General features: G+C 39.6%; 2 protein-coding genes across 9 annotated transcripts in view; one reads left to right on the forward strand and one right to left on the reverse strand.

The window, feature by feature from the left end:
* The window catches only part of UBQLN1 (ubiquilin 1), a 34888-nt gene extending 25602 nt beyond the window's left edge, over positions 1–9286 (forward strand). Inside the window, exons 8-12 of one of the 3 annotated variants that reach the window (XM_077817534.1) lie at positions 379–462; positions 3637–3752; positions 6097–6265; positions 8097–8276; positions 9058–9286. In XM_077817534.1, the coding sequence (XP_077673660.1) occupies positions 379–462; positions 3637–3752; positions 6097–6265; positions 8097–8252 (525 nt within the window). In that variant the 3' untranslated portion in view covers positions 8253–8276; positions 9058–9286. Of the gene's footprint in view, positions 1–378; positions 463–3636; positions 3753–6096; positions 6266–8096 lie in introns of all 3 variants that reach the window. The other 2 variants (XM_077817535.1, XM_077817533.1) reach the window with 2 other exon arrangements.
* IDNK (IDNK gluconokinase) overlaps positions 2976–25008 on the reverse strand; it is a 28885-nt gene continuing 6852 nt past the window's right edge. For 2 of the 6 annotated variants that reach the window (XR_013346198.1, XR_013346194.1), the window contains 4 exons: positions 20392–20435; positions 13455–18406; positions 12597–12748; positions 9289–10511 (listed from right to left, as the gene is read on the reverse strand). Coding sequence is in view for 1 of the 6 variants with exons in the window: in XM_077817536.1 (XP_077673662.1) it covers positions 18016–18406; positions 20392–20435 (435 nt within the window). In the remaining 5 variants the exon portion in view is untranslated. Of the gene's footprint in view, positions 3211–9288; positions 10512–12596; positions 12749–12964; positions 18407–20391; positions 20436–25008 lie in introns of those variants that run through there. The other 4 variants (XR_013346195.1, XR_013346197.1, XR_013346196.1 and 1 more) reach the window with 4 other exon arrangements.

Consider the following 25008-nt stretch of genomic DNA (forward strand, 5'->3'; position numbering starts at 1 on the left):
TCATCCTCTTCAGTCTATCTCATCTGCAAAGGGATGTTTATTCAAATAATGGCACTTCCACCTGGATAAAAACTTAAAAAAAAAAAAAAATTACAAAAAAAACCCATCCACCTAGTTGTCCATTGTTAGATGACTGGATGTCTAGCAGAAGTCAGTTTTGGACAGTAAGTGAAGGAAGACAACATGATCATTTAAAAGATTTCTGTTTTTCAGAGAAGATCCTATTTGTCATATTAAACGGTTAATTATAAATGTACTGAATATATAAGTTGCACTAAATCACCTTTTTTGGGGGGGGGGAAGGGGGAGATGGAGAGGGGAGCAGCTTTATTTACTGTCTTTAGTATTTGCAGCTAAAATTGAACATTTGCCTCATAGATGATGCTAAATAATCCCTTATTTGCTGGAAATCCTCAGCTTCAGGAACAAATGAGACAACAACTCCCAACTTTCCTTCAACAAGTGAGTAAAAGAGAGGGTAACTGTTGTCAGCAAACATCTTGCGTGTAGTGTTAACTGAATTGCAAACATATGGTCTTGCTTTGTTCTGGTTGAAAGCATAAAGGCCTGGTCTATGATTCTACTGCAAACGCTAGCTTCAATTGGGAGTTGGGCTTTTAGTGATTTAAATACTTGCAAATACTAACCCAAACCCCTTTTCCTCCACCACTAACATGAGCTCTTGGTTTGCCTTTCCCTCCCCGAAAGGTAGAGGCCTGATATTGTGCCCTGAATGAGAAAGTCCACTATGTCAGTGTGGGCAGCCACAAACCGTGATGCATGTTGTTGGGAACTGCATGATGACTCAACATCCTGGAGGTCTTGAACCTTCTTGATAAGAGCGCTGTGGCTTGGCCAGATTGCATACGTCAAATAAAATAACCTTAGTTTTATCTGGGTTGAACTTTAGCCACCTCACTCTCATCCATTTTTTCAGCCTCCACAGAGGCTGAGTCAGGTGTTCAAACCACTGACTGCGTAGGGTGAGATGGAGATGCAGAGCTAAAAGCACTGCAGCCCATACCTCTGCACTAATCCTCTAGGTGAGGGAAGGTGAGACGGAATCCCATGGCAATTGTTGTGACTGTGTCATTTGGGATAATGAGCAGTTGCATAGTACTACTCTGTGGGAGTGCTCGGCAAGGAAGAACACGTACAGCTGTGTGCAGCCCTACCACTCCTGGGAGAGATCCTCATCCATCAATATAGTTTCTGATCTATACTCACGTTTGTACCAGATTAACATGAGTAAGGAAATCTAAGACATCTAGGTGCTCTGAATTGTCAGTCTTTTCTATTATAATAAAACTCAAACTGTTGGACACTAGATGATAGACAAGTTGTGCAAAGGCAAAGAGTGCATAGCGGCATACTTTGCAGAAGTTGGCACTGGGTCTTTCCTCAGAGACACTGACAAATTTCACCAGCTGTGGATCTAGCTCTTTCCCTCTGACCTTCCTCAACGTATCTAAAAGACGTATTGTGTGCATGAAGGGCCCACAATACTTCTCATATCTCACTGAGCATTACTGGCCTGAACTTAATCAGAGAAGGTTTAGAATTTTTCTCCAGATCCTGTTCTGCATTTGTGGAAGCTAACAACTTGGCCTGATCCATGTAAGGGTCCTAGAGCCCAGACTCCAGCCTGAGCCCAAACATCTACACGGCAATTTTATAGCCCCACAGCCCGAGCCCAATGAGCCTGAGTCAGCTGCCTTGGGTGTTTTGGTGTAGTGTAGACATAGCCTAAGGGAAAAACTGGAGAACAGGGTGGTTAGGAGCCTAACATGGTAGGATTTTTATAATTTTTATCCTATACTAAAACACCCAATAAGAATGGTTGTTATAGGAGCAGCCACTTCTGGTAGGGCCTTCTTGAAACACTTTGCTTTTGTTAGTCTTCAAGTGTGGACCTTGAAACTAGTCCCCTTTCCCTAAGAGGAAAGGAGTGCCACAATCTCAAAACACAGAAGGAAATAGTTAGTTCTTGGCATGTCCTAATTTTCAGCCACTTCCCTTTGAGGCACAGTCTTTGTCAAAAATCTGGTAATGGTCCATTGTAACTTTGAAGACAAGATGATAAATAGCACAACCAAATACTAAGCCAGCCTCATTTTAGAATCCATTAGGTGATTCTCCAAATGGTAAATGAGAGTGCTGTCTTTGTAACCCCCAAGAGTTTGAATCTTAGACAAATCTTGTCACTCAAAAGTCATTGCAAGATTTCACCTTTTGTTTATGTAGTTGTTCTGATAAGAGATGGGTCGAAGCCATGAACTTCAGTTTCATATTTGAAACTTCGCAGTGTCTAGAGATTTTCAGATCTCAGGATTTGGCTTGTGCTTATCAATAGTTGTGAAAGCTACAGGTTCAGATGTTCCAGCAGGTGAAGAGGAACTTGATCCAGCCATCTTAAGTGTATACATCAGACTGTATGTATCATCTAGATAGCATTCGTGTACATAAGTAGGCTGATATGGCACTATAGATAATGCAGAGAGGGGGTATTGAGCATACACTTGCGAAGTCTAAACTTAATAGCAGTCCTAGTCTGAAGATCAGGTATGTCGTCATATGATACATTTCGCTGGACGACTAGTGAGAAACAGTGCTTCTGGAGTAGTTTGTCACAATGTAGGCCAATTGCACCTTTATCCTCCTCCCTTCTCCCCTACCCCCATCCCCTGGTGGTCCACCAAAGGCACTTCCTCTAGGCTCCCAACTCCTCAGCTGTCAACTCTCCTGGGCAGAGATCCACATCTCTCTCCCTCCTGTCCTGGGGTGTTACAGCTGCACAGCTCCCTAATTTACACTGTGATAATTTACACCTAGCAAGCCAGACTGCCTAAAGCCAGCATCTGTGCTTTTGCTTTTCTCCAAAGGCTACGCCCAATATACTGCCTCTGTTATAAATGACCACACAGCTCCTTATAAGGAAGCACATTTATTCTTAAGGTAAAAGCGTTGCAGAAAAAATGTTTAAAAACAATAGAAGAACTGACATGCATGGTAAAAAGTTACCAGAGATTACTCCAACTTCAGGCTCTGATAGATGTCAGTCCTTCAAAACCCACATTTGGGTTTACAAGTTTATAGTTGTCTCAGAACTAGGATTGGGGAAGTCATCTTGTTTCTATACAGCTCAGGCCATTAGCCTTCAGGACCAGGTAATCAGAAGACAGTTACCCTCTCCTCAGGGTTTTTGCATCACTGGAAGTGAATAATTTGTGTTAACATTTCCCTAGGTAATTCATTTCACCCTTATTGTCCCGGAAAACCCATTCTTGTCAAGACTATACTGAGATTATGCCTTTGAACTTCCAGGTCTTACATCACATCCCCCAAGAGGTTACCTGAAATCCTAGCCCACAATAATATGTAAGCTTTGCATTTAGTACAGTAACATTTTTTTGAGGATATTGCCTTATCTGTCACTCTTCCCCATACTTAAAAGGTCTTGGTAGAGCTGCAACTGCAAAAGAGGGAACCATCACAAGAAGCGTGCAGAGAGGTATTAGAATAAAAAGATGAGCAATAACAGATGTTGAGGGAGTGGGTTCACTACAAGAAACAAACAGTGATGAAGATTAACTTGGTACATGTTTCAGTTATATAACAAGTTTTTCCTTTTCTTAGATGCAGAACCCGGACACACTGTCGGCAATGTCAAACCCTAGAGCAATGCAAGCTTTGCTACAAATTCAACAGGGCTTGCAGACACTAGCAACAGAAGCACCAGGGCTTATACCAGGGTAAGAGTTGGCCCAACGAACTTGTACATTTCTTCACTTATTTATTTTAAATCTCTTTGGTTTATTTGTCAGCTTTTTGTCTTGCTGCTTTAAATTTAGAAGCTTGTCCAGTTGCACAAGTTGTTCCACACAAACACCATTTACAGTTTACTAAATATCTTCATTTCAGGCATCTCCTACCTTTTTCCCCTTAAAAAATGTTAATATGCTAATGTTTATAATTAGGGCCCTACCAAATTCACAGCTGTGAAAAATGCGTGTCAGACCATGAAATCTGGTCTTTTGTGTGCTTTTACCCTATACTACACAGATTTAATGGAGGAGACCAGCATTTCTCAAATTGGGGGTTCTGACAGAAAAGGGAGTCGCGGGGGGGGGAGGGTTTTCAAGGTTATTTTGTGGGGAGGGGCGGGGGGTAGCATGGTATTGCCACCCTTACTTCTGCGCTGCCTTCAGAGCTGGGTGGCCGGAGAGTGGTGGCCGGAGAGCGGAGGCTAGTGGCTGGGCACCCAGCTCTGAAGGCAGCACCCCACCAGCAACAGGGCAGAAGTAAGGGTGGCAATACCCCATACCATGCCACCCTTACTTCTGTACTTCTGCTTTCAGAGCTGGGTGGCCGGAGAGTGGTGGCTGCTGACTGAGGGCCCGGCTCTGCATGCAGCAGTGCAAAAGTAAGGGTGGCAATACCAGAGCATGCCATCATTACTTCTATGCTGCTGCTGGCAATGGCTCTGCCTTCAGAGCTGGGCTCCTGGCCAGCAGCTGCTGCTCTCCAGCTCTGAAGGCAGCGCTGCCAGGAGCAGTGCAGAAGTAAGGGTAGCAGTACCACAACCCCTCCCCCACAATAGATTCATAGATATTAAGGTCAGAAGGGACCATTCTGATCATCTAGTCTGACCTGCACAATGCAGGCCACAGAATTTCACCCACCCACTCCTGCAATAAATCTCTCACCTATGTCTGAGCTATTGAAGTCCTCAAATCATGGTTTAAAGACTTCCAAGGTGCAGAGAATCCTCCAGCAAGTGACCCATGCCCCATGCTGCAGAGCAAGGTGAAAAACCCCCAGGGCCTCTTCCAATTTACCCTGGAGGAAAATTCCTTCCCGACCCCAAATATGGCAATCAGCTTAACCCTGAGCATGTGGGCAAGATTCACAAGCCAGATACCCAGGAAAGAATTCTCTGTAGTAACTCAGATCCCACCCCATCTAAATCCCACTACAGGCAGTTGGGCCTATTTACCATGAATAGTTAAAGATCAATTAATTGCCAAAATCATGTTATCCCATCATACCATCTCCTCCATAACCTTATCGAGTTTTAATCTTGAAGCCAGATAGGTCTTTTGCTCCCACTGCTTCCCTTGGAGGCTATTCCAAAACTTCACTCCTCTGACTGTTAAAAAACGTCGTCTAATTTCAAGTCTAAACTTCCTGATGGCCAGTTTATATCCATTTGTTCTTTTGTCCACATTGGTACTGAGCTTAAATAATTCCTCTCCCTCTCTGGTATTTATCCCTCTGATATATTTATAGAGAGCAATCATATCTCCCCTCAACCTTTTTTGGTTAGGCTAAGCAAGCTCCTTGAGTCTCCTTTTGTAAGACAGGTTTTCCATTCCTCGGATCATCTCTAGTAGCCCTTCTCCAGTTTGAATTCATCCTTTTTAAACATGGGAGATCAGAACTGCACGCAGTATTCCAGATGAGGTCTCACCAGTGCCTTGTATAACGGTACTAACACCTCCTTATCTCTACTGGAAATACCTCGTCTGATGCATCCCAAGACCGCATTAGCTTTTTTCACGGCCATATCACATTGGCAGCTCATAGTCATCCTTTGATCAACCAATACTCCAAGGTCCTTCTCCTCCGTTATTTCTGATTGATGCGTCCCCAGCTTAAAACTAAAATTCTTGTTGTTAATCCCTAAATGCATGACCTCACACTTCTCACTATAACCGTGTGACACCCTTTCTCTCCCCTCCCCCACACTCCCCGGAAGTCCCCCACCACCACACACAACTCCTTTTTGGGTCAGGACCCCTACAATTACAACAGAGTAAAATTTCAGAGTTAAATACCTGAAATCATGAAATTTACGATTTTTAAAAATCTATGATCATGAAATTGACCAAAATGGACCATGAACTTGGTAGGGCCCTATTTATAATGGATCTTACTGTGTTTGGATGCTTTACTTACATTAAATTCACATTCTCCATTCCCACTGATATCCACAGAATTCCAGTGTGACAGTTGGTGGGGGGAGGAGTAATAGTATGTGATGATCAACTTTAATACAAAAATGAATGTTAGCATTGCTGTTCCTCATCTCTGCAGATTTAATCCTGGTGTAGGGGGATTAGGAAGCACTGGCGGTCCAACAGGGACAACCATACCTAGCTCCATCCCCAGTGAAAATACAAGTCCAGCCTCAGGAGTTGCTGAATCTAGTCACCAACAATTTGTTCAGCAAATGTTGCAGGCACTTGCTGGTGCAAATGCTCAGGTAAGGTAGCAGATGGCTAAATCCTAGAACTTTAAGATGTATCTATTATTTGATTTATCAATGTAGGCTGAAAGGGGCAGTTAGGGAGTGCTTGAAAAAACACATGCTTAATGCTGGTGGCTAATGGATGGATGAGCAGACCAGGCTAGAAAACTGTTGTTTTCCCGATGTGAAAATAAATGCTGGAAAAATTGAAATTTTAATACTTCTGTCCTGGGGACCATTTGCCCTTGAGTTGTTCACGTGCACAGAGAAATGCGCAGATTCAGTGTCGATGTTGAGCCTTTCACTTATGCCTCTGCCCAGTCAGTTTTGTTTTTTTAAAGCTATTTCAATTCTGTGTAGGTGTCATTTGTCTTGTATCGATCTGAAAGACTGATATGGTGGTAGAAGTTTCTCACAATGTGCAAAATGTCCTTAGTAGTACAAAGAGCAAACTTAGACTGGCAAAAGCTATAAAATTCTTAATTTGGGTACTGACTTTATTGCAAACTTGAGATGAACTAGATTTCAAAAAGCAAGTTGTTTCAGGTATGCAATAGCCCCTAAGATTTCTGCTAACTCTTGTTTGTACAGTAACATTTTATCTTAAAACTATTTGTCAGCCTAATTGCTATACAGACAAAGGACACTCACTATAGATAACATTCTGTGAAAGGCACACAAACTAGAAATCAGAGCAAAATGTTTTTGTTTAATCTGTTAAACTGAGAGTTCCAAGTAACAAATAGTAGGTAAAAATGTTGGCTAAGAGAATTTTTTGGTGTCCATTTAATATTCCCTTACTGCTTAGGTAATGTAGGGAATTCAGAACAGCCATACCATCTGTGCTGTAATACTTGAACATGGGCTTAATAGCTGGAATCAAGCTAGAATGGAAGGCTTGATGATGAACAAAAAAAGCTTTTTGTATTTTTATAGGTTGTTCACTAACTCCTGTAACTGTTCACTCTTTAAAATCTAGTATTTGAAAAACAGTTTCCCCTTTGTTGCTTATCTGTCAAAACTGGAGTTAAAGAACTCTTGGAATGGCAACTTCTGGAAACAGCAAGAAGTGTAGTTTCTTTGGCTTTCTTGGTTTAAAATACCTATGTTAAACATATTGTCACTTACAACTAAAACGGTTTCAAAGAATGCTTCTAACCATCAGAAGTTTGTAAGGGCTCAATTCTGTACTATCGAAGCCAGTATTTCTGCCACTAATTGTGTGGGAGCGGGATCAGACCATAAAAGCACAGCTGTTCAGTTTCCCATTTGGAAGTTCTAAACTTTTATAAAACTTTTGCAACTTCAAATACTTCTTGACATTTTTAAAGCCTTTAGAAATTATAAAAGGTAATATGCCAATAACGAGAATAACTTTACTTTGCCTCATCAGTTCAGTAACCAACAATGAGTTTATTAAAAATCTCCAAAGCATAGCATCATTGGATTTAACTCTTCATTTCATTTACAAGAACAATCTGTTAATGACATTTTGAAGGAACTATTTTGAGGAAATGATTCTCAATCAGATTATCTTGCTTTGCTCCCTTACATCACATCAAACATGCAGCACTTCCTGTAGTCACTTCAAAAACAATCAGTACAGGTACAGGTGTTCTTAAACCAGTCAGCAGACTATCCTTGGAGAAAGATGCTATTCAGTTGCAGTTGTTCAAGCATTTCAATTTTGCTGTCTGGTTTTGGAGACTAAAGGAAACTTTAGTTGCAGAAATACGCCAAGACAAAGTATGGAATAGAATCAAATGTATTTAATCTAGTACAGTTTGTACACAGTATTTGTATTAAGCCTGTGTCTACAGCTTGAAATAAATTGTCCTCTTTTTAGCAGTTACAAAATCCAGAAGTCAGATTTCAGCAACAACTGGAGCAGCTCAGTGCAATGGGCTTTTTGAACCGTGAAGCAAATTTACAAGCTCTAATAGCAACAGGAGGAGATATCAATGCAGCTATTGAAAGGCTACTGGGCTCCCAACCATCATAGCAACATTTCTTTAACTTGAAAAATGTAATTTATTTTTGATAACAGCTCTTAAATCTTTAAAATACTTGCTTTATTTCATTCTGACTCTTGAGATTGTCTTGTTATAACTACACCCAGTCCGATGCATTTTAAGGTGGAGTGCAGTAGTTTTCTTTGAACAGTGGGAATCAATGCTTTTTCATTCACAGTTGTTGCATGCATCAAACACTTCTCTTTGTTCAGCATTTGTTGTGATTTTGTTGAAACAGATATCTTTCACAATTGAATCAACAGGTTTTGTCAGACCTACAATTGTCCAATTTATTTACTACTTAAACATTAGCTTTGGGTAGTAATTTATGTAGAATACAAATTATTAAAAAGGAAACAAATTAAATGAAGCTATAATTTGTGGGTACCAATACTGCTTTTTGTGACTTCAGCATGTATTTTTTGCTAGCAAAATGCTGTAAGATTTATACCACTTGATTTATCTATCATTTTTGCTTTTATTTGTATAAAATATACACACAATATAAATGTTGGAAACAGCTCACATCTAGGAACTTAAACACTGCAATAGAATGAATCTATGTAACTAAAAAAATCCAGAACAAATAAAATTGACACATTTCTAGTGGAGAAACTTTGAGCATCTTTGGTGAACATCTCTCAGCAAAAGAGTTTAGGCAAGTTCATTTAAAATATGCTAGAATTATTGATCTAATTATCTCTAAGTCTACATCTAACTGTACAGAAAGCTGCATTGTAACATTGTCTCAGTATTCACAAGGATTGACTGTAAATTATCTTAATCTTTTTGCAGATTGAAGGAGCTCTACTGTATGCTCTGAAACTGCTTCTAAAGCTTTTTGGCTTCTCTCATTGAGATTCTAACATGCATTATGATTTGTAATTGGAAGAATTACTTTCACTGACAGTGTCATGTGATATTCTAATTACTTTTAACCACCATGTAAAAATACTGTATATCTTTTGAGTTTTTATTGGTAGTTATTTCTCTTGTGCACAGGTAATAAATGAATTAAAAATTCTTTGAGCAATTTGTCTCAAGTGTTTTTGCACAATTGCTGATTCTTTAACTTTCAGAAAAATGAAACCTCTTGATGTTTGGCCATTAAGGGAGACTTTTGGAACACCATACAAATGTTTATCCTTTGACCGGGGTTAATAAACAATGTTTGGATTATAAAGGAGAGAGGGAAAGTAAGGGAAATCAAAAGTATGAGGACCACCCTTTGAAAGTAGGTAAAATGTAACACTTGATGAGATAAAGCATACTAGACTGTCTTTCTCCTGTTTAGCAAACTGGGTTTGGTTTGGATGATTCATCCCTTCTGGGGCCTGTTACGTCAAGTTTAAATGTTGAAGATTATTCACTTGTACTATTTATACTTTAATCTCAGCATTGTATTTTATCAAATCATGTAAACAATCACTTCCTTTGCTGTTGAGTATAAATGATTTACTTTAAAAGGTGATGGGAAACAGGTTAAACTTATCCTTCCATACATAAGTTAGATGAACGAAAAGAATTTTGAAATATAAACAACAAAATGAGATCAGGTTCTCTGTATTTAAATCACTTACGTTGGTTATAAAACTGAAATCTTCTAACGTCTGTTAGAGCAAATCTCAAGAGAATGTGCTGTTCTCATTTGCACCTTTCCTGGATGGTAAACATTTTAGCTGAATTTTGGCACTAATAAGTAAATTGCTGAATTACAGCTTATGCACAGTGCTGGGAAAAGCTCAAGAAAACCTCTTTGCTCACAACATCTGCTCAATGTCAGTGGGAATAAAAAACCTAACAGTGTTAGGAACCATTAGGAAAGGGTGGATAATAAAACAATTATTATAAAGGCATGTTACACCTACACCTTGAATACTGCATGCAGTTCTGGTTGTCCTATCTCAAGGATACATTAGAATTGGAAAAGGTATAGAAAGAAGCAACAAAAATGAGGGGTATGCAACAGCTTCCATATGAGGAGAGAGTAAAAAGACTGGGACTGTTCCATTTTAGAAGATAGACAACTACGGGGTTTTCTTCCCATACCTTAATCTGAATCTTTGGGAATCTTCAACTTGAATCTTTTACTCAATCTGTGGAAAAGGCATCTCTTCAGGTGCAATTCAGAGGGAGTTAGTGAAGATATAGCAAATTGCCTATATAACCACTCCACTTTGTCAGTTACTCTTAGCCAAGATTTTCACGTGACTAGTGATTCTGGACTTTCATTCCTTGATTTCAGTGGTCTTAAAAAAAAAAAAAAAAAGTAGGTACGTTCAGAGGACTTGAATGGAGAGTCGAGAGCTGTTAAAATATCTCTAGTCTATTGACAGTTAAAATTATTAAAGAGTAGGTGAGAGGAAAGTGAACTCTATTTCAAATTCACTGAAAGAAGTCTAAAGCGTTATGTTCAAATTGTATGAGCTCTCCTTGGAGATAACTTAAAACCTATATATTTATGTGACGGCTCAAATATCAAACTTGGCCTAGCTTTCAAGGTACAGTCCTAGCAGTCTCTTGCTCATGAACAGTGCTGCAACACTTGACCATTTTGTACATGTGTTGGAAGGAACCTGGTTTTGCAAGAAAACATGTCAACTTCAAAGGTGCTAGAGTAGGCACAGTGAATAATGGCAAAAGCCTCAGTCATGGGGGACTTAACCTGTCCCATGCCATTAGTAAGCTGAACCTATTGCTTCAAAGTTGCTAGTTCAAATTCAATCCAGGCCAGTAGTGTCTTCAAGTTATTATCGGCTGGCTGCTGACTTCGTATGTAAAGTGATCTGGCGAGCTCAGTCCAGTTTCTGGTGAACAGGTGCCCACACAATAAAACTACCCCCACACTTGGCTTTTTTGGAGAAGCCGAGCACGGAACATCATGGAGACTGGCCTGATTCCTTGCCCCTTGGAGACGCTCCCTGCAAGTCAAGGCTGCTTTATCATGAAAGCTTGCACTTTCAACTGCTACCTGTTGTGCAGACCAAGTTGTTAAGCCCAGATCCACAAAAGTATTTAGCCTCCTTAATTCCCAGGGATGTCAGATCCATATTTTGCTTAATAAAATGTTTACAAAGGAGATACTGTCTCTCATGTAACTCAGTACTTCTACCACTGTCCAAACTAATCCTGGCCCAGTCTATTGAGGTGTATGCCTTTCTGTTACAGATGGGGAAACTGAGGTATAGACGTTCAGTCACAGAAAGTTAATGGAAGAGCAGACATAAGAATCAGTAACTCCAGTTTCTCTCCATTAAGTGGGGCCAGGCTGAATGTCCAAAACTTCTTAATAAAGCTTAAAGGCAGACTGTCAGGTGCTGTAAATACTTCACAGGGAAGTCTGTTTGAATGCAAATATTCTCCTGACTTTAAAAAAGAACAAAAACTTTTTTGTTGTGATTTAGAATTTTCAATATATACTGCCGTTTTCACCCATACAAAATGACCTTACGTCAATGCTCCCTGACAATGTTATTAAATGAGCCTAATCTAAGTTGTGACAGGAAATCTACACTATAACTAGGCTTGGTAGAATTTTTTAATAATTTTGATGGATAATAGCAAAGTTTTATTTTTAACTTTTTAATTTTGATTTAAATTTTAACAGTTGAGACACATAATGGGGTGGGTGTTTCAAGACAATTTAATGAGTAGTCATTGAGATATGAAAAGTTTAAAGCTTTGGAATCAATGTGATAAAATATACAAAGTAAACATCCTTCAATTAAATGCTTAAATTCTCAAGCAGCATTTTTCTGTAAATTTCAATGGAAATATTTTTCCTTTGGTTTGCACGTGTTTATAGAATTAAATCAATGTTTACCAGCATTTTTGGATAAAAACCAAATCCTTCCAATCCTACATAATGTGGGTTCATTTTAAAAACAAAATCAACAACTCTGAGTGAAAACAAATCAAGGATTGAATTTGTGCAGACAAATCACAGAGATGGACCTATATTTAAATATCCTGGCTAATTCAGGCCCTAATCCAACAAGCAAATACATGTGTAGTCCTATACACTCAATAGAACTAGTTGTGTAAGTAATGCAAGTGTTCCAGGAGTAGGGCTATAAGGTCTGACTTCTAAACTGAGGGGAGTATAAAGAGTAACTAAATGTTAATAGATGAAAGTAAATTCTTACTGATCTTTCAGTTCTAACAGTGTAAGGTGGTGTCTTATATTGGTAACTTGGTTTCAAATAAAAATCTTTTAATCTGATAGCCATTCCTTTAATAGAGGCAAGGGTGCTTTTGTGTAATGTATATATTACTTAGCATGGGTTTTCTCAAATTATACATCCAGGCTGCACTGATGGGCCTGAGATTCTTACCTTCTTTTAAAATGAAAAATTTCTTGTCAGGTTCCCTCATGCATTCCTCTAATCTTGGTGGGATCTCACATATGGTGGAGCGCTGCGGGGACTCCTTATAGCCGCTGTGATCTAGTCAGTAGCAGGGTGCAACTGGGATCTGAGCTCCTTTGCTTGTATAAGGGGGCATGATAGTAAAAAGTTTCAGAAACACTTAGAACATCAACATCATGCTTAGTCCTTAAGGCTGGGTCGGTCTTGGGGAAATCATGTTTTGAAAGAAATGTTTTCTGTTTGTATTATTTATAAACACAGATATGGATGAGTCGCTAATGAAAAAGTCCATTATGTGCTGCTATTCCATAGAGAGTTAAGGCTAGCTGTAGTCACCCATCAAATTTTCCAGACAAGGATAGTTGATGGTGAGTAAGGGGACCGGTTTTTGTGTGGTTCAAAAGAGGTAACCTAGCAGGGAACCCATGAACTAACTGCACCCCTTTTTGCTTCTGCAGATATAAACCCCCTTTCCTGCTCAGGTAACTGCCTCCGTTATTAGCAGGGGCAGTAGCACCTGAAAACTAGCTTCTCTGGCTTCAGATGATAACAGCCTGAAGATGATGGGGGGAGACTGTGTCTTTCCCAGGAATCTTGTAGAGGAAAAAGAGTGGACCCGATCTCCTGAAATAAATGGAAAGCTGGTGGGTAGGAGGATTTAGAGGGAAAGCACTCAAAGGAAGATGCCTTGGCACTGAGGTCCCTCCCATTCTTCCTTTAGAGTGTGACAGCTTGCTGCGTGTCTCACAATTCCTGCTTGTTGCTGCTCATTGCTATACTGGTGGGAGGGTAGCCTGCTGTCTGCTCTCCAGACCTGTTGCTCACCTTGTCTGTGGCAATGGGACAGACTCCTCCCTGCTCCTCTTGTTATGACAGACAGATGCTGCTGGCTCCCATTCCTGCTGCTGATGCTCCAAACGACCTAAGCATGTTTTTAAAGATCTGACCAAGACTGGTCCTTTATTGTGAACCTCACCTCTCTGAAGAGCGAGGCTGGTGGACGCAGCAACCCTACAAGGTAATGTAAATTGTTTGAGGTCTGGGGTACAAACTAGATGTACTGGGAATTGCTGGCCATTGTGGAGGTTGGTATAATTAAGCCACTGAGGTATTTTGTTGTTCTTTAAGTATGTAGCTGGGAATATACATGACCTTCAGCTTGGAACAAATAGGACAAAACAGACCAAAGTACAGAGAGAGCTACAGTAGCAGAATCTGCACTTGTCAGTTACAATGGTTATTGCAGAATTACTTACATAGCTGGGTTTGACGTTTTTCCTCTTGATAGCTGTTTGAACTGGAAACAGAAGTCTTGTTTGCTTTAATCTGAAGTAATGTGACAGATAAATCAGTGTGGGAGGGGTTAGCCTTACTCCCCTCAGGCAAGTGAGAAACCTGTTAGAATCTAGTTTCCATAAATAGGAACTAAACTATAAACAATCAAAGAAGGCTAATTTTAAACGGGGGTGTGTGTGTTACCCATGCAGTCTAGGGCACTCACCTTTACCTAGTTCCTAGGGCTCAAGGCGTAACCTGGTTGATTGAGGCATCCCCACCCTTTTCCAGTTCCTAGGGCTCTGGGGGAAAGGCACCTACCCGTACCCAGTTCCTAGGGCTCAGGGCCTAATCTTCTGCAGGTTTGCTGGGTCTTTTATTAGTGAAAGAGCCTGACGCGGTAATATCCTTAACCTCTATTTATTAACAGTCACCAAAACAGAATGCACACGCTAAGCATATAATGCTCACCACTCTTAATAAGGCAGATGAACTTTTCCTGATTGCCAGTCAGGATCAGGTCATCTGGGGACTCCAGCTTCTGCATGGTGTGATTGGCAGGGTGTTGAGGTCTGGCAGCTCTGATCTTGGGGCTGTGTCCTGGAGTTGGTTCCAAGTAACTTCCTTTTGGCTCCCAGTTTATATACTGAAACTTGAGTCCTGCTTAGCTTACTAAACGATTTTCTAATATATTGTAAAAACAATTCTTTACCCAAACATACCCCACCACCCTGGTTGATTTAAATCTTACAAAATTAGTTATGCAACAGACAGAAACAATCAAAGAACCAGACAGAGACCATTCAGATAAACAACAGAGAGGTAGGGACCATAAAGGCAAAACAATAAAGAAGCAGAGATTTCACACCCTAACTGTTGATCAGTTGCCAGACAGCATGCCATCAAACAAAGTTTTCTTTAACCATTTTAAGAGATTCCCAGCTTATTTTGTGATGGTGGATACTATTAGGAGGCACCCCTTCATAACAGCCCAATATTACATTGTTTTGATGTAATTTAGATGGAATATGAGGATGTGAATTTCTGCTTCTTGGCTAATGGCTGCTGCTCTCCTAATATAGCTGCAGAAAAAAGGCCTCAGACCTCAGGGGTTGAGCTGGACTGTAATTAAAAAGAACATTTTGTTGGAATAATGACAGCTGTTCAGACTTTCAAATGCGGGTGCCTAAATATAGGGTTAAACAAAAGAGGACTGATTTTCAAAGGTTCTGAGAATCCAAGACTTCAGTGGAATCTGTGGGTGCTCAGCACTTCTGGAAATCAGGCCACTTATATCTAGGTGCCTATGTAGATGCTTAGGAATCTAACTTTAGGTATTCATTTAAAAATCTTAGCCAATATAGTTTTTGGGTGGGAAGGGCTGAGGGTTAATTTTCACTTTTGATCATATACTATGTGATGTGATGTAACTGGTTTCCAAGTAGTATGTCAGATACATGTCCTGAATTGTGTGATTGGGGTGGGTTTTTTTGTTTTGTTTTTTTGGCCCACACTTGATAAAACCCAAGCACAACTTCAACACTGTGCAGTAGTAGGTAGAGTAAGCCTTTTGCCTGTAGAACTGCACTGGGTACATGTATTGGGAGAACTGTGACTTTATTAAATGTAGATCTGACCTAGTGGAATCACCACAAGAGGGTGCCATTTACCTGAATTTAATGCTGGCATGAACCAGACTCTAGGTCTCAACAATACCTGAATATGTGTTGGGAATGTTGCATTTGGCCATTTCAATGTGATGCACTGAACCATAATCTTATAATTGGGGCCCACTTCTAATTTGTTTCTCTTATAACAAACAAGAAGGATGTGCAAAAAGTAATCTGAAATGAATTGGCTATTAGTCCAGGACTCTTTCACACTGAAGCAAACAGTTTGAATACAGATGTTGGATTAAATATGTTTAAGGGCATTTTATACAAGACAGTAGTACAGAAAGAAATGGATCAGTCTGTTGCAGTCTGATTTTTGGCTGTGTCACTTATAGGGAAAATACCCACCAGATAGTTATCAGTTTTTGATTTGTCTGGTAAAGAGGAGTTCTCTCTCACTGCTGTCCCCAAAGCTCATTCATAGCATTGTTCCAAGGAGGCAATGTTGGTATTTCTTTGGTGTACCACAAGAGCAAATCTAACTTCTATTAGAAAAAGCTATAAACACATTTTTAACTGGTAACCCAGCTAATGATTGGATTAATTTCCCCAAAGATGTCTTTGAACACCACCATCCTTGCCTGAAAAGGAGCGAGCTAGTCGCGTTAATCAAGGTCCTAAGTTGGGATGAGAGTACTAATGGGGGTAATATATACACAGCAATATATCAGAAAGGTTCTTCACAATATTACTTCTCTTGAAGAGCATCTCTCATAGAAAATGTATCCTGTGGTGACTTACAAGGTTAAAACAAAGAGGTAGATACCAACGTGGAAGGCTGGTTTCAGGTAGTATGGAAAGTCCAGACCAGTATTCACTGAGCTATGGTTAAAGTGTATTTTAAACATATATATAAATTAAACACACTTGCATATTCTTTAAATTCTGTGCATTATGTAAGTGACTTCTTATGCAAAACTTTCCAAGTATATATAATTTTTTTTATCTTATTGTTCTAATGAGGGTTTTTGTTGTTGTTTAATAGTTTTGTTTAATAGACTGGCCATGAATATACTGGATTGAGAGTAATGATTGTATGTAGCTGTCCTAGGCCCTTATCCTGCAGACACGTATGTATGAGTATATCTTTACACAGGAGGAGTCCATTGTCTCCACTAAGACTACTCAAGGCCGTAGTTGTATAGTCTTAACTTTAATAAGGACTTTAATACCTACAAAGCATTACAAATTGAAGAGAAAGTAAACAAGTTTTTAAGAACAGTTACATCTGAATCTAAGTACTCTAATAGGGAGCGCGGCCTCTGGTGTGTACATTTTTAAATGACTAACAAAGAACCTTAATTCACTGGCTCAGTTGCAGAGGGACACTGAAAATAATATGATTAATTGCTTGTGTGTATCTATGAAATCCAAAGACTGTCTGTGGGGAGCAATGTGCAAGCCACCTACTTGAAGTGGGATTCTCCCTTATTAGGGGAGTTTCGCCATGGCTCTTCCTCACACCAGCTCTGAATTTTTATTACAGCGAAAGTCAGGCTTTGTGATACAGCTTGAGCATTAGAGGCTAGAGTGAGGCTATTACGGTAGCAGGTGGAGGGTGCCAGAAAAAGTCATGTTGAACAGCTGCCTGCCAGTCAAGCTGAAGGGAGGGAACATCCATCAGTTCTGAACTGATGAACCCAGTGGTATATAAATCTTACCTCACTGGCTGAGTCATTCTCTTTCCTGTTTCATTGTGTGTATATTTGGCATATGAAAGACTAAATCACAGTCAATACAGTGCTACTTAGTTTATTGTTAAAGATTTAGGTAGAATAATACTTTGCAGTTACATAGCCCTCTCTTTCCCACAGTAGTTCATGGTGTTTAAGTCAGAATCAATGAAGTCGCACAATACCCCTGTGAGGTCGGCAATTATTTTCACAGATGAGGACACAGACAGAGAGGTTGTGACTTGTTCCAGATCAGGCATGGAGCTAATGGTGGAGTCAGGACCTGAACTCTGCTGTCCCAGCTCCTGCCCCTCTGCACTATTAGAGAACTCTGCCTCCTCTTAAAAGGATGTTCACCTTTCAAGTGTCTATTCAACACTTAAATATCAGTAGTGATGACTGTGGCCAATTTCTGTGTTTTGGCAGGAAAAAAGTGAAAGCTAAATTTGTTGAGATTTTCATGTTCTGTCTAAATCCCTAGGGTGGGTTTGTCAGAAGCACTCGGTGTTGAGCTGCTCCTGTTTCTATCAAAGCCAATGGGAGTTTCGCCTGTGATTTAAATGAACAAAGAGTTAGGCAAAGACCAGTCACTTCTGAAAACTGTATCTCCAGATTTGAACAGGTCTTAATGAAAACATCAGTAATAGTAGTGTTCCAGTCCCTTTAAAGTATGTCAAGCCAATGAAGCTAATACTGCAAACCGTGCTGGTTAACTTGAGAAAGCAAGCAAAATGCTGTTCCACAAATATGACATGGTTAAAAGTATTAACGTGCATCTAATTCAGAGACTGCTCTGGAAAAGCATTTCTTTAAGTGAAGAGATTTCTCAATTTCAGACACTATTTCAGAAACAGACTTTTCCAGACTCACAGTGATAAAGTTTTCTGGTGCTGACGGAGGCTCTAGCGTATCAAACTGAGACTGTAGTAGTTCGGGTGCCATAAAGTGTCCTCTCCTCTTCTCCAGGCGTCTGGCGATGAGTTCCATAGATCCATCCAAATGGATAAAAAGGACCTTCCCTGTGGCAGAATCTCCTTGTTCCTCTAGCTGATCACCCTTAGAATACACAACATCCCGTCCACTTACTAATATGTGTCTATACATTTTCTTCAGAGCCGAACAGGCCAGAATCACACTTTGTCCAGCTGACTCTTCTCTATCAAGAGAAGAAAATTTCAATAGCAATAACTTAATAATATCATGCCCATATTTGGTGTATTAAACACTGACTGATTGTTCTCAATAGATGGTAAGGTGGGCAACCAAACACGGCCTCACAAAGAAGAGGTGTAAGGATTTTGTCCTCATTTTAACAAGACTCTGAAGTCAAATCTCTAACACAGGTAAGGACGCTTGCTTTTTAAAAATGTGATTTCACCCAGTGTCCCTTTAACATCTCCATCATCTGGAGACTTCATAATGGCCACCATCTTCCCAAATGTAGAAGCGTAATTATATTCCAAAGAGAGAGCCATCAGCCCTGCTCCTTAATTGCTGAGAAGTATGATTGTTGAACAGCATGAGGCACTCTCCTGCCCCACCTACCAGCTGACTATAAGGGTCTGTCTAGAGTACAGTTCTATCCTGAACAATACGTACTTTTCTTAACTAGTTCCATTTTCAGTTTTTGAAGATTTTGAACTAAATTGTTTGGATTAGCCATTCTACTACTGTGAACAATAATGGGAACTCTATATATATCCTGGGTCTTTTAATAGTTACTCTGGAGGGTTGGATTTAGTGAAATTAACATAAATAAACTTGCATAATTCTTTCATTTTACTCTGGCAAGGGTCCTTTAAAGCTTCAGGTAATCAGACAACATTGGCGCTTGTTACACTGGAAATCTCAAATCCTGCCTTCTAGTTAGTTTTGGCATTAGATACCATAAATGAACATACAGGTTTGATGACTGAGATGTGCAAAAGAAAAAAATAAACTCATATTCTGCAGTCAAATTTGTGAACACATTATACGTAGTAGTAAACGAATGTTACTGCCCTTTATTATACACAGGCAATTCTGTGATTTAAATTCCAAAGGCAAAAAGCCAGTTTGGACCCTGTTACTTGCAGGGTACAGTAAGAGTCATTGACTCTTGGTTAAGGCAGGGCTAGCCCTTTCAAGGTTATCCCATTATTTCTGAATTCCATGTCTTCCCTGACCCTTCTTAAAAGAAACTATATCCCTCACTTAATCCAGGGAGCTCAGCAGCCTCCTGCCCCTCTGAGAAGCAGCACGTGTGTGGAATGTGAAAGCTCCTTTTTCCTGTCTCTATCTCATCGAGATACTTAAATGAATCATCAGGATGGAGAATATATTGAGTATGCAACTGAGAAGCAGAGAAGGGTAATTGCTGTAAAACCTAAATCCAGATTTTGGTTCAGACCCATCTTTACTGATGAGGATCATCAACTTGTTACTGTAATGTATGTAATTGTCTGTGGGGGAAGAGGAGGGTGATTGCCATTGTGAATAAATGCATGCAAATTTAAAATGTAGAAATTTAAAGTTCCAGGTTTGACTCTTCTCTCCCCCAAGCCTCATGAAATCACTTGTGCATTATTTGTCCCATTTTTTTTTAACATCTAAATATTTGAGCTAGGATCACTATTTAGGAAGGGTACATCCTGCAAAGTTCAATGGCAAGTGAGTCATCTGGGGTAAGAGACTAAGGATAAAATTTTCTAAAACACGTAAGTAACTTAGGAGCTTAATCATATGTTCAGAAGTGACTTAGGTACTTAAGAGCCTAAATCTCATTGAAAGTCAATGGAACTTATGCTTCAGTCACTTGGGCAAAATTTCTAAAATGCCTTAAGTTTATACAGTGTGCCCTCTAGAGCCAACTGGTGTCAAACTTATTACGGAAATGGAATCTTTGTATAGACAACGAAGAAAGAACTCTCATCCCCAAACAGTTCCATCAAGTAGTAGTATTTAGGTGTTTCCTTACTGTTATTGTAAGTATTAAAGTATTTCAGAGACTAATGAATACAGAATGGTTTTACTGACTGCAGAATATTTTTACAATACTACATACTTATCCCCACTAATGCAACTGAAAAAAACCTCTTGCTTTAGTCTTTAGCCAATAATCATTACAGATGCAATCACTCTGCAAGTCAGAGGTTCTCTTACCTCATTAATATGTCATGTAATTTGCAAAGCCATGGAATCCTGTCCTAGAAACAAAACAAGTTAGCTGAAAGTATGTATTTAAATTGTCTAACATCTACATAGCAAAAAGAAAAGGAGTACTTGTGGCACCTTAGAGACTAACCGATTTATTTGAGCATAAGCTTTCGTGAGCTACAGCTCAAAGTGCGCTGTAGCTCATGAAAGCTTATGCTCAGATAAATCGGTTAGTCTCTAAGGTGCCACAAGTACTCTTTTTCTTTTTGCGAATACAGACTAACACGGCTGTTACTCTGAAATCTACATAGCAGTTAACTTGCAATACAAAACTGGGTGAATCTTTTTCAATCCTTCTTTGGTGTGGGGAGGCAAATAGACCAACGTTTTTTTCCCCTGCAGTCACATTAGCAAACTGATCCAGTATCTGTTTCTACATTCAAGGCTAACCTATAAAACTTTTCATTTAAATTTACAAAAACAAAAGCATATCTAAATTGTGTAAACCCATTACTTGCAAAAATAAAATACTGGAGTAGAACAGAATAAAACACCAACACAGCAAACGAATATGAATTATTAACATTTGTTTCCATTAACTGAAAACTGAATAGATTAAAAATTTCAGTCTATACTATTCTGCTATAGATCCATGATTTTATGCCTGTCAGTATGTATATATACTATATTTTACATATAAACAAAAAACCCTATTTGTTTAGGTTGCAAAGTCCAGCAACTGAAAGTTAAGAAACACCAGATAGGTTGCTTGTGCAATCTTAATTCTTACCCTTGTGTCTATGCATTATGATCCCATCTCTAATGATATGATCACATAAGCTTTCTTCTAGAAGACCCCTATTTCCTTCAGTATGTAGTTTATAAATAATGTAACATTGCACCAAGCAAACAGATTTTCAACTTCTCCCCTTTTATTTTCTAATCCAGAACTGCTACCACTTCATGGAGGATGGAGAGGGGAGATTTTTTATCTACACTGAAAACTTTAAGTGCTTTGAATTTTTATATACAGAATGGAAAAGGAGAATCAATGGAAGTTGTATGTAGTAGTAATGTATGTTTTAGGTTTGATATGGCATATTGTGAACCTTTTGAAGAACCAAATTAGCTCTTGTTTTATTTGACAATTTAAACAGCAAATCTATTCTCACATAGCTGTTTTCACTTCTAAAATAGCTGGAACTGTGATTCCCCCCCATTTCTCCTAACAGCTTAGTACATGTGTGTAATGCTTTGGATCAGATACATGTACTCATAAGGCTCTCAGGAACTATCCCATAGAGTCAAAAACAGATCTAAATTCAGTTATCACAGATAAGTTAATTACATCATATTTACATCTATGGCAATCACAAACAAACTCACTCATAACCACATTTATGCAACAGCTTTGCTCACTGAAGGAATGCCCTCTGACTACACTTGGCTCAAATGAGCTTGGCAAATATAATAAAAATGACTGATCAGCTTTCTTAATATAATCCAATTTAAACTTTAAGATTCCTGCTGCTTCTACCACAACTGCTCAGTATTAAATGGATGTCCATCCAACTCATGTTGGACAAGTAAGTTTAATAAATGGGAGCATGGGAACAATGAAGGAGCTAGTTCATCCATTGCAAAACACTTTCCTTACTGTGTGCCTTCAAGCAGGCTTCTCTACAATTTCACATCACTGGTATAGTGCAGGAAAGCTACACGCCACCTGCATGGCATTAGATGTCAGTGCAGTATGTTGTAGTTTGATCTGTCTAGTGAATTTATAGGCCCCTGTATAGGCCTTTTATCTGAAAAACTCTAGATACAAACCCCTGTGAATTTTATAACATTAACTCGAGTTTTTAAAAAAGGGTCTAGAAACATTTTTCAGCCCCCATGCTTCCTTTCAAGAGTATCACAATTCTGCCTTGTGCAAAAATAATCGTAACAATTTCTGGCTGTTCTATGCAAATAAACATGAAGAAGTCTGCCTGCAGCAGTGTCAGAAGAGGTTATGAATCTCCTTCTTAAAGAGCTGAGTTGTAATTTCCTAAACTCCCATCTTTTCTGTTTCATAGGCACTAACTATCATACCTAAGGCCCTACCAAATTTGCAGCCATGAAAAACGCATCACGGACTGTGAAATCTGGTCTTTTGTATACTTTTACCCTATACTATACAGATTTAACGTGGGAGACCAGAGTTTCTCAAACTGGGGGTCCCAACCCAAAAAGGGGCTGTAAGGGGGAGACGGGTGTCGGCGGTTTTGCCATCCTTCCTTCTCTACTGCCTTCAGAGCTGGGCAGCTGAAGAGCAGCAGCTGCTGGCCAAGGGCCCAGCTCTGAAGGCAGAAGGAAGGGTGACAATACTGTGACACCCCTACAATAATCTTGCAAACCCCCACCACCACCAATACCCCTTTTGAGTCAGGACCCCCACAGTTACAACACCATGAAATTTCAGATTTAAATAGCTGAAATCATGAAATTTACAATTTTTAAAATCCTATGACCGTGAAATTGACCAAAATGGTAGGGCCCTAATCATATCAAAGATCTTTCTCTGTTTCAATCTGATTTTTCCTGCAGCTGAAATGTTTTGTGTTTTGGCTTGTCTTTGTTCCACAGTGCAATAAGACACACCAGAACACTGATTAAAAACACCTCTTGTGTGGAGTGAGGTAAAGTCATTATTATAAGAGTATGTGATGTATATAAATGTACATGCCAGAAAGCAGTTCAGTTCACTTGTTCAGGCTGTTTCTCAAAAGGAGAGAGTTTGTAGTGACAATAATGGACTGTTAAGAATTAGTTCAATTGTTCAAGTGTCAAAGTAGCTTATTTCCAAGATTCTATCATCATGAAAAGATTAATATTTTTATCTGCTTATCCCTAGACCCCTAAGTAATACAAAGTAAATTTGAAAAGAAAAACATTCAGATATTGGTACACTTCAAAAATACAAAGTGAATTATTATGATGTAATACTTGTGATGAAACTGTTAGCAACTTCATTATATGATCACAGTAATACACTAAGGATTTCTGTGTATTACTGTACTTAGCAGATTTGAGTTTTAAAATATGGTAAGGGATTGGTGTGTTCAAAGTATGGTAAGTATTGGGTGCCAATAGTCTCATATGTTGAAACCTCAGTCAAATTAAGCTAGTTAAGCATTGTTATCAAATTAAGCTTGATGATCTATTTGTGGTGTACAGATAGGTCAGAGCAAGGAACCATAGTTTTAAGGAGGAATGTATAGAACAAGAGTTTATAGAGCAATTGTTTTAGCAGGTGGTGGGTAATGGACTTCCAACTCACAAGAGAGACAATGTGGGTGAGGTAATATTTTTTATTGGACCAACTTCTGTTGTTGAGAGAGACAAGCTTTTGAGCCACATGGAGCTCTTTTTCCCACAGAAGAAGCAGCTTGAAAGCTTGTCTCTCTGTCACCAACGGAAGTCGGTCCAACAATATTGCAATCCACAAAGCCTGAATTAGGCATCTAGACTCCCTATACAATGGAAGGGGAGATATAAGTGCTTTACAGCGGTGCTTCTCAAACTATCTGATGTGGGCGACTGGCAATTTTTTTTTCCAATGTGTGCGCAGACCGGCAGCCGATGGCTTGGTCCGTGGACCACCACTTTGAGTAGCACTGCTTTACAGCATACTAGGTGAGGAACTACGTAAACTAGTCCAGGGGAGATGCCAATCAGAGGGGTTTATGCTAAGCCCTACACCTTCTGAGACTGATGCCTAAGACAAGGCTGCAGGGAGACACTTAGCTCTGCTAAACGATCTGTGAATGGGAACCTGCTGCCTGAAGCAATGTGGCTTAGGCACCCAAGGCATTTTTTGAGGGAATACATTTGGGGCCTGCCTCACTCCATACAAAAAGGGAGACCCCACAAGCAACTTAGGTGGACAAACAGCTATCTCCCCCCGATCTGTGAATCTTTGGGACTTAGGCAGGAGATAGGTGTCTGGATGCCTAGAGTCAAGCCGAGAGTGCACATGCTCAGAGGCAGAAACTTGGCATTTTTTACCTTAAAAATGTAGGCACCAAGTCAGCTTAGGCACCTGCAAGGTTTGGCAGGAGTTTTGTGGATTGAAGTGGAACCAAAACTGGGACTTAGTCACCTAAATCTGGGGTTTAGGCACCTAACTACTTTTGTGGATCCAGACCTAAGGCCCTAATCCTACAAGCTGATTCATGTGGGCAGACTTCCAATGAACTCTGTAAAGCTCTTCACAGGTGCTGGGGTCCATTCAAGTGGCTCAACTTGCAGAATGGGGCTTAAGAGTCTGTGTATGCTTAGGAGTAGGTAACTAACTGTTTGTATGCGTGTGTAGGCAGGTAGAGTGAATTTCTGCTGATCCTGTTTTTCCCTCAGATGCCTCCCATTTGGGTGTGTGTCTTGTTTGCATGGATGAGAGTTTATCTTTCTCTGGGACAAATGCGATAAAATTCCACAGGGGAAAACCTCCCAAAAAACAAATAAACTACCACCAACAAGCTTTTTAAACTGGAGCTAAGGTTGTAAATGTTTATCACGTAGGGCAGAGATGGGGGAAAACTTTTAGGAACACTAACTTTCCTAGAAAATACAAATGTCATT

The sequence above is a fragment of the Eretmochelys imbricata genome, chromosome 5 (assembly GCF_965152235.1).
Source record: "Eretmochelys imbricata isolate rEreImb1 chromosome 5, rEreImb1.hap1, whole genome shotgun sequence".
In the NCBI taxonomy this organism is placed as follows: Eukaryota; Metazoa; Chordata; order Testudines; family Cheloniidae; genus Eretmochelys; species Eretmochelys imbricata.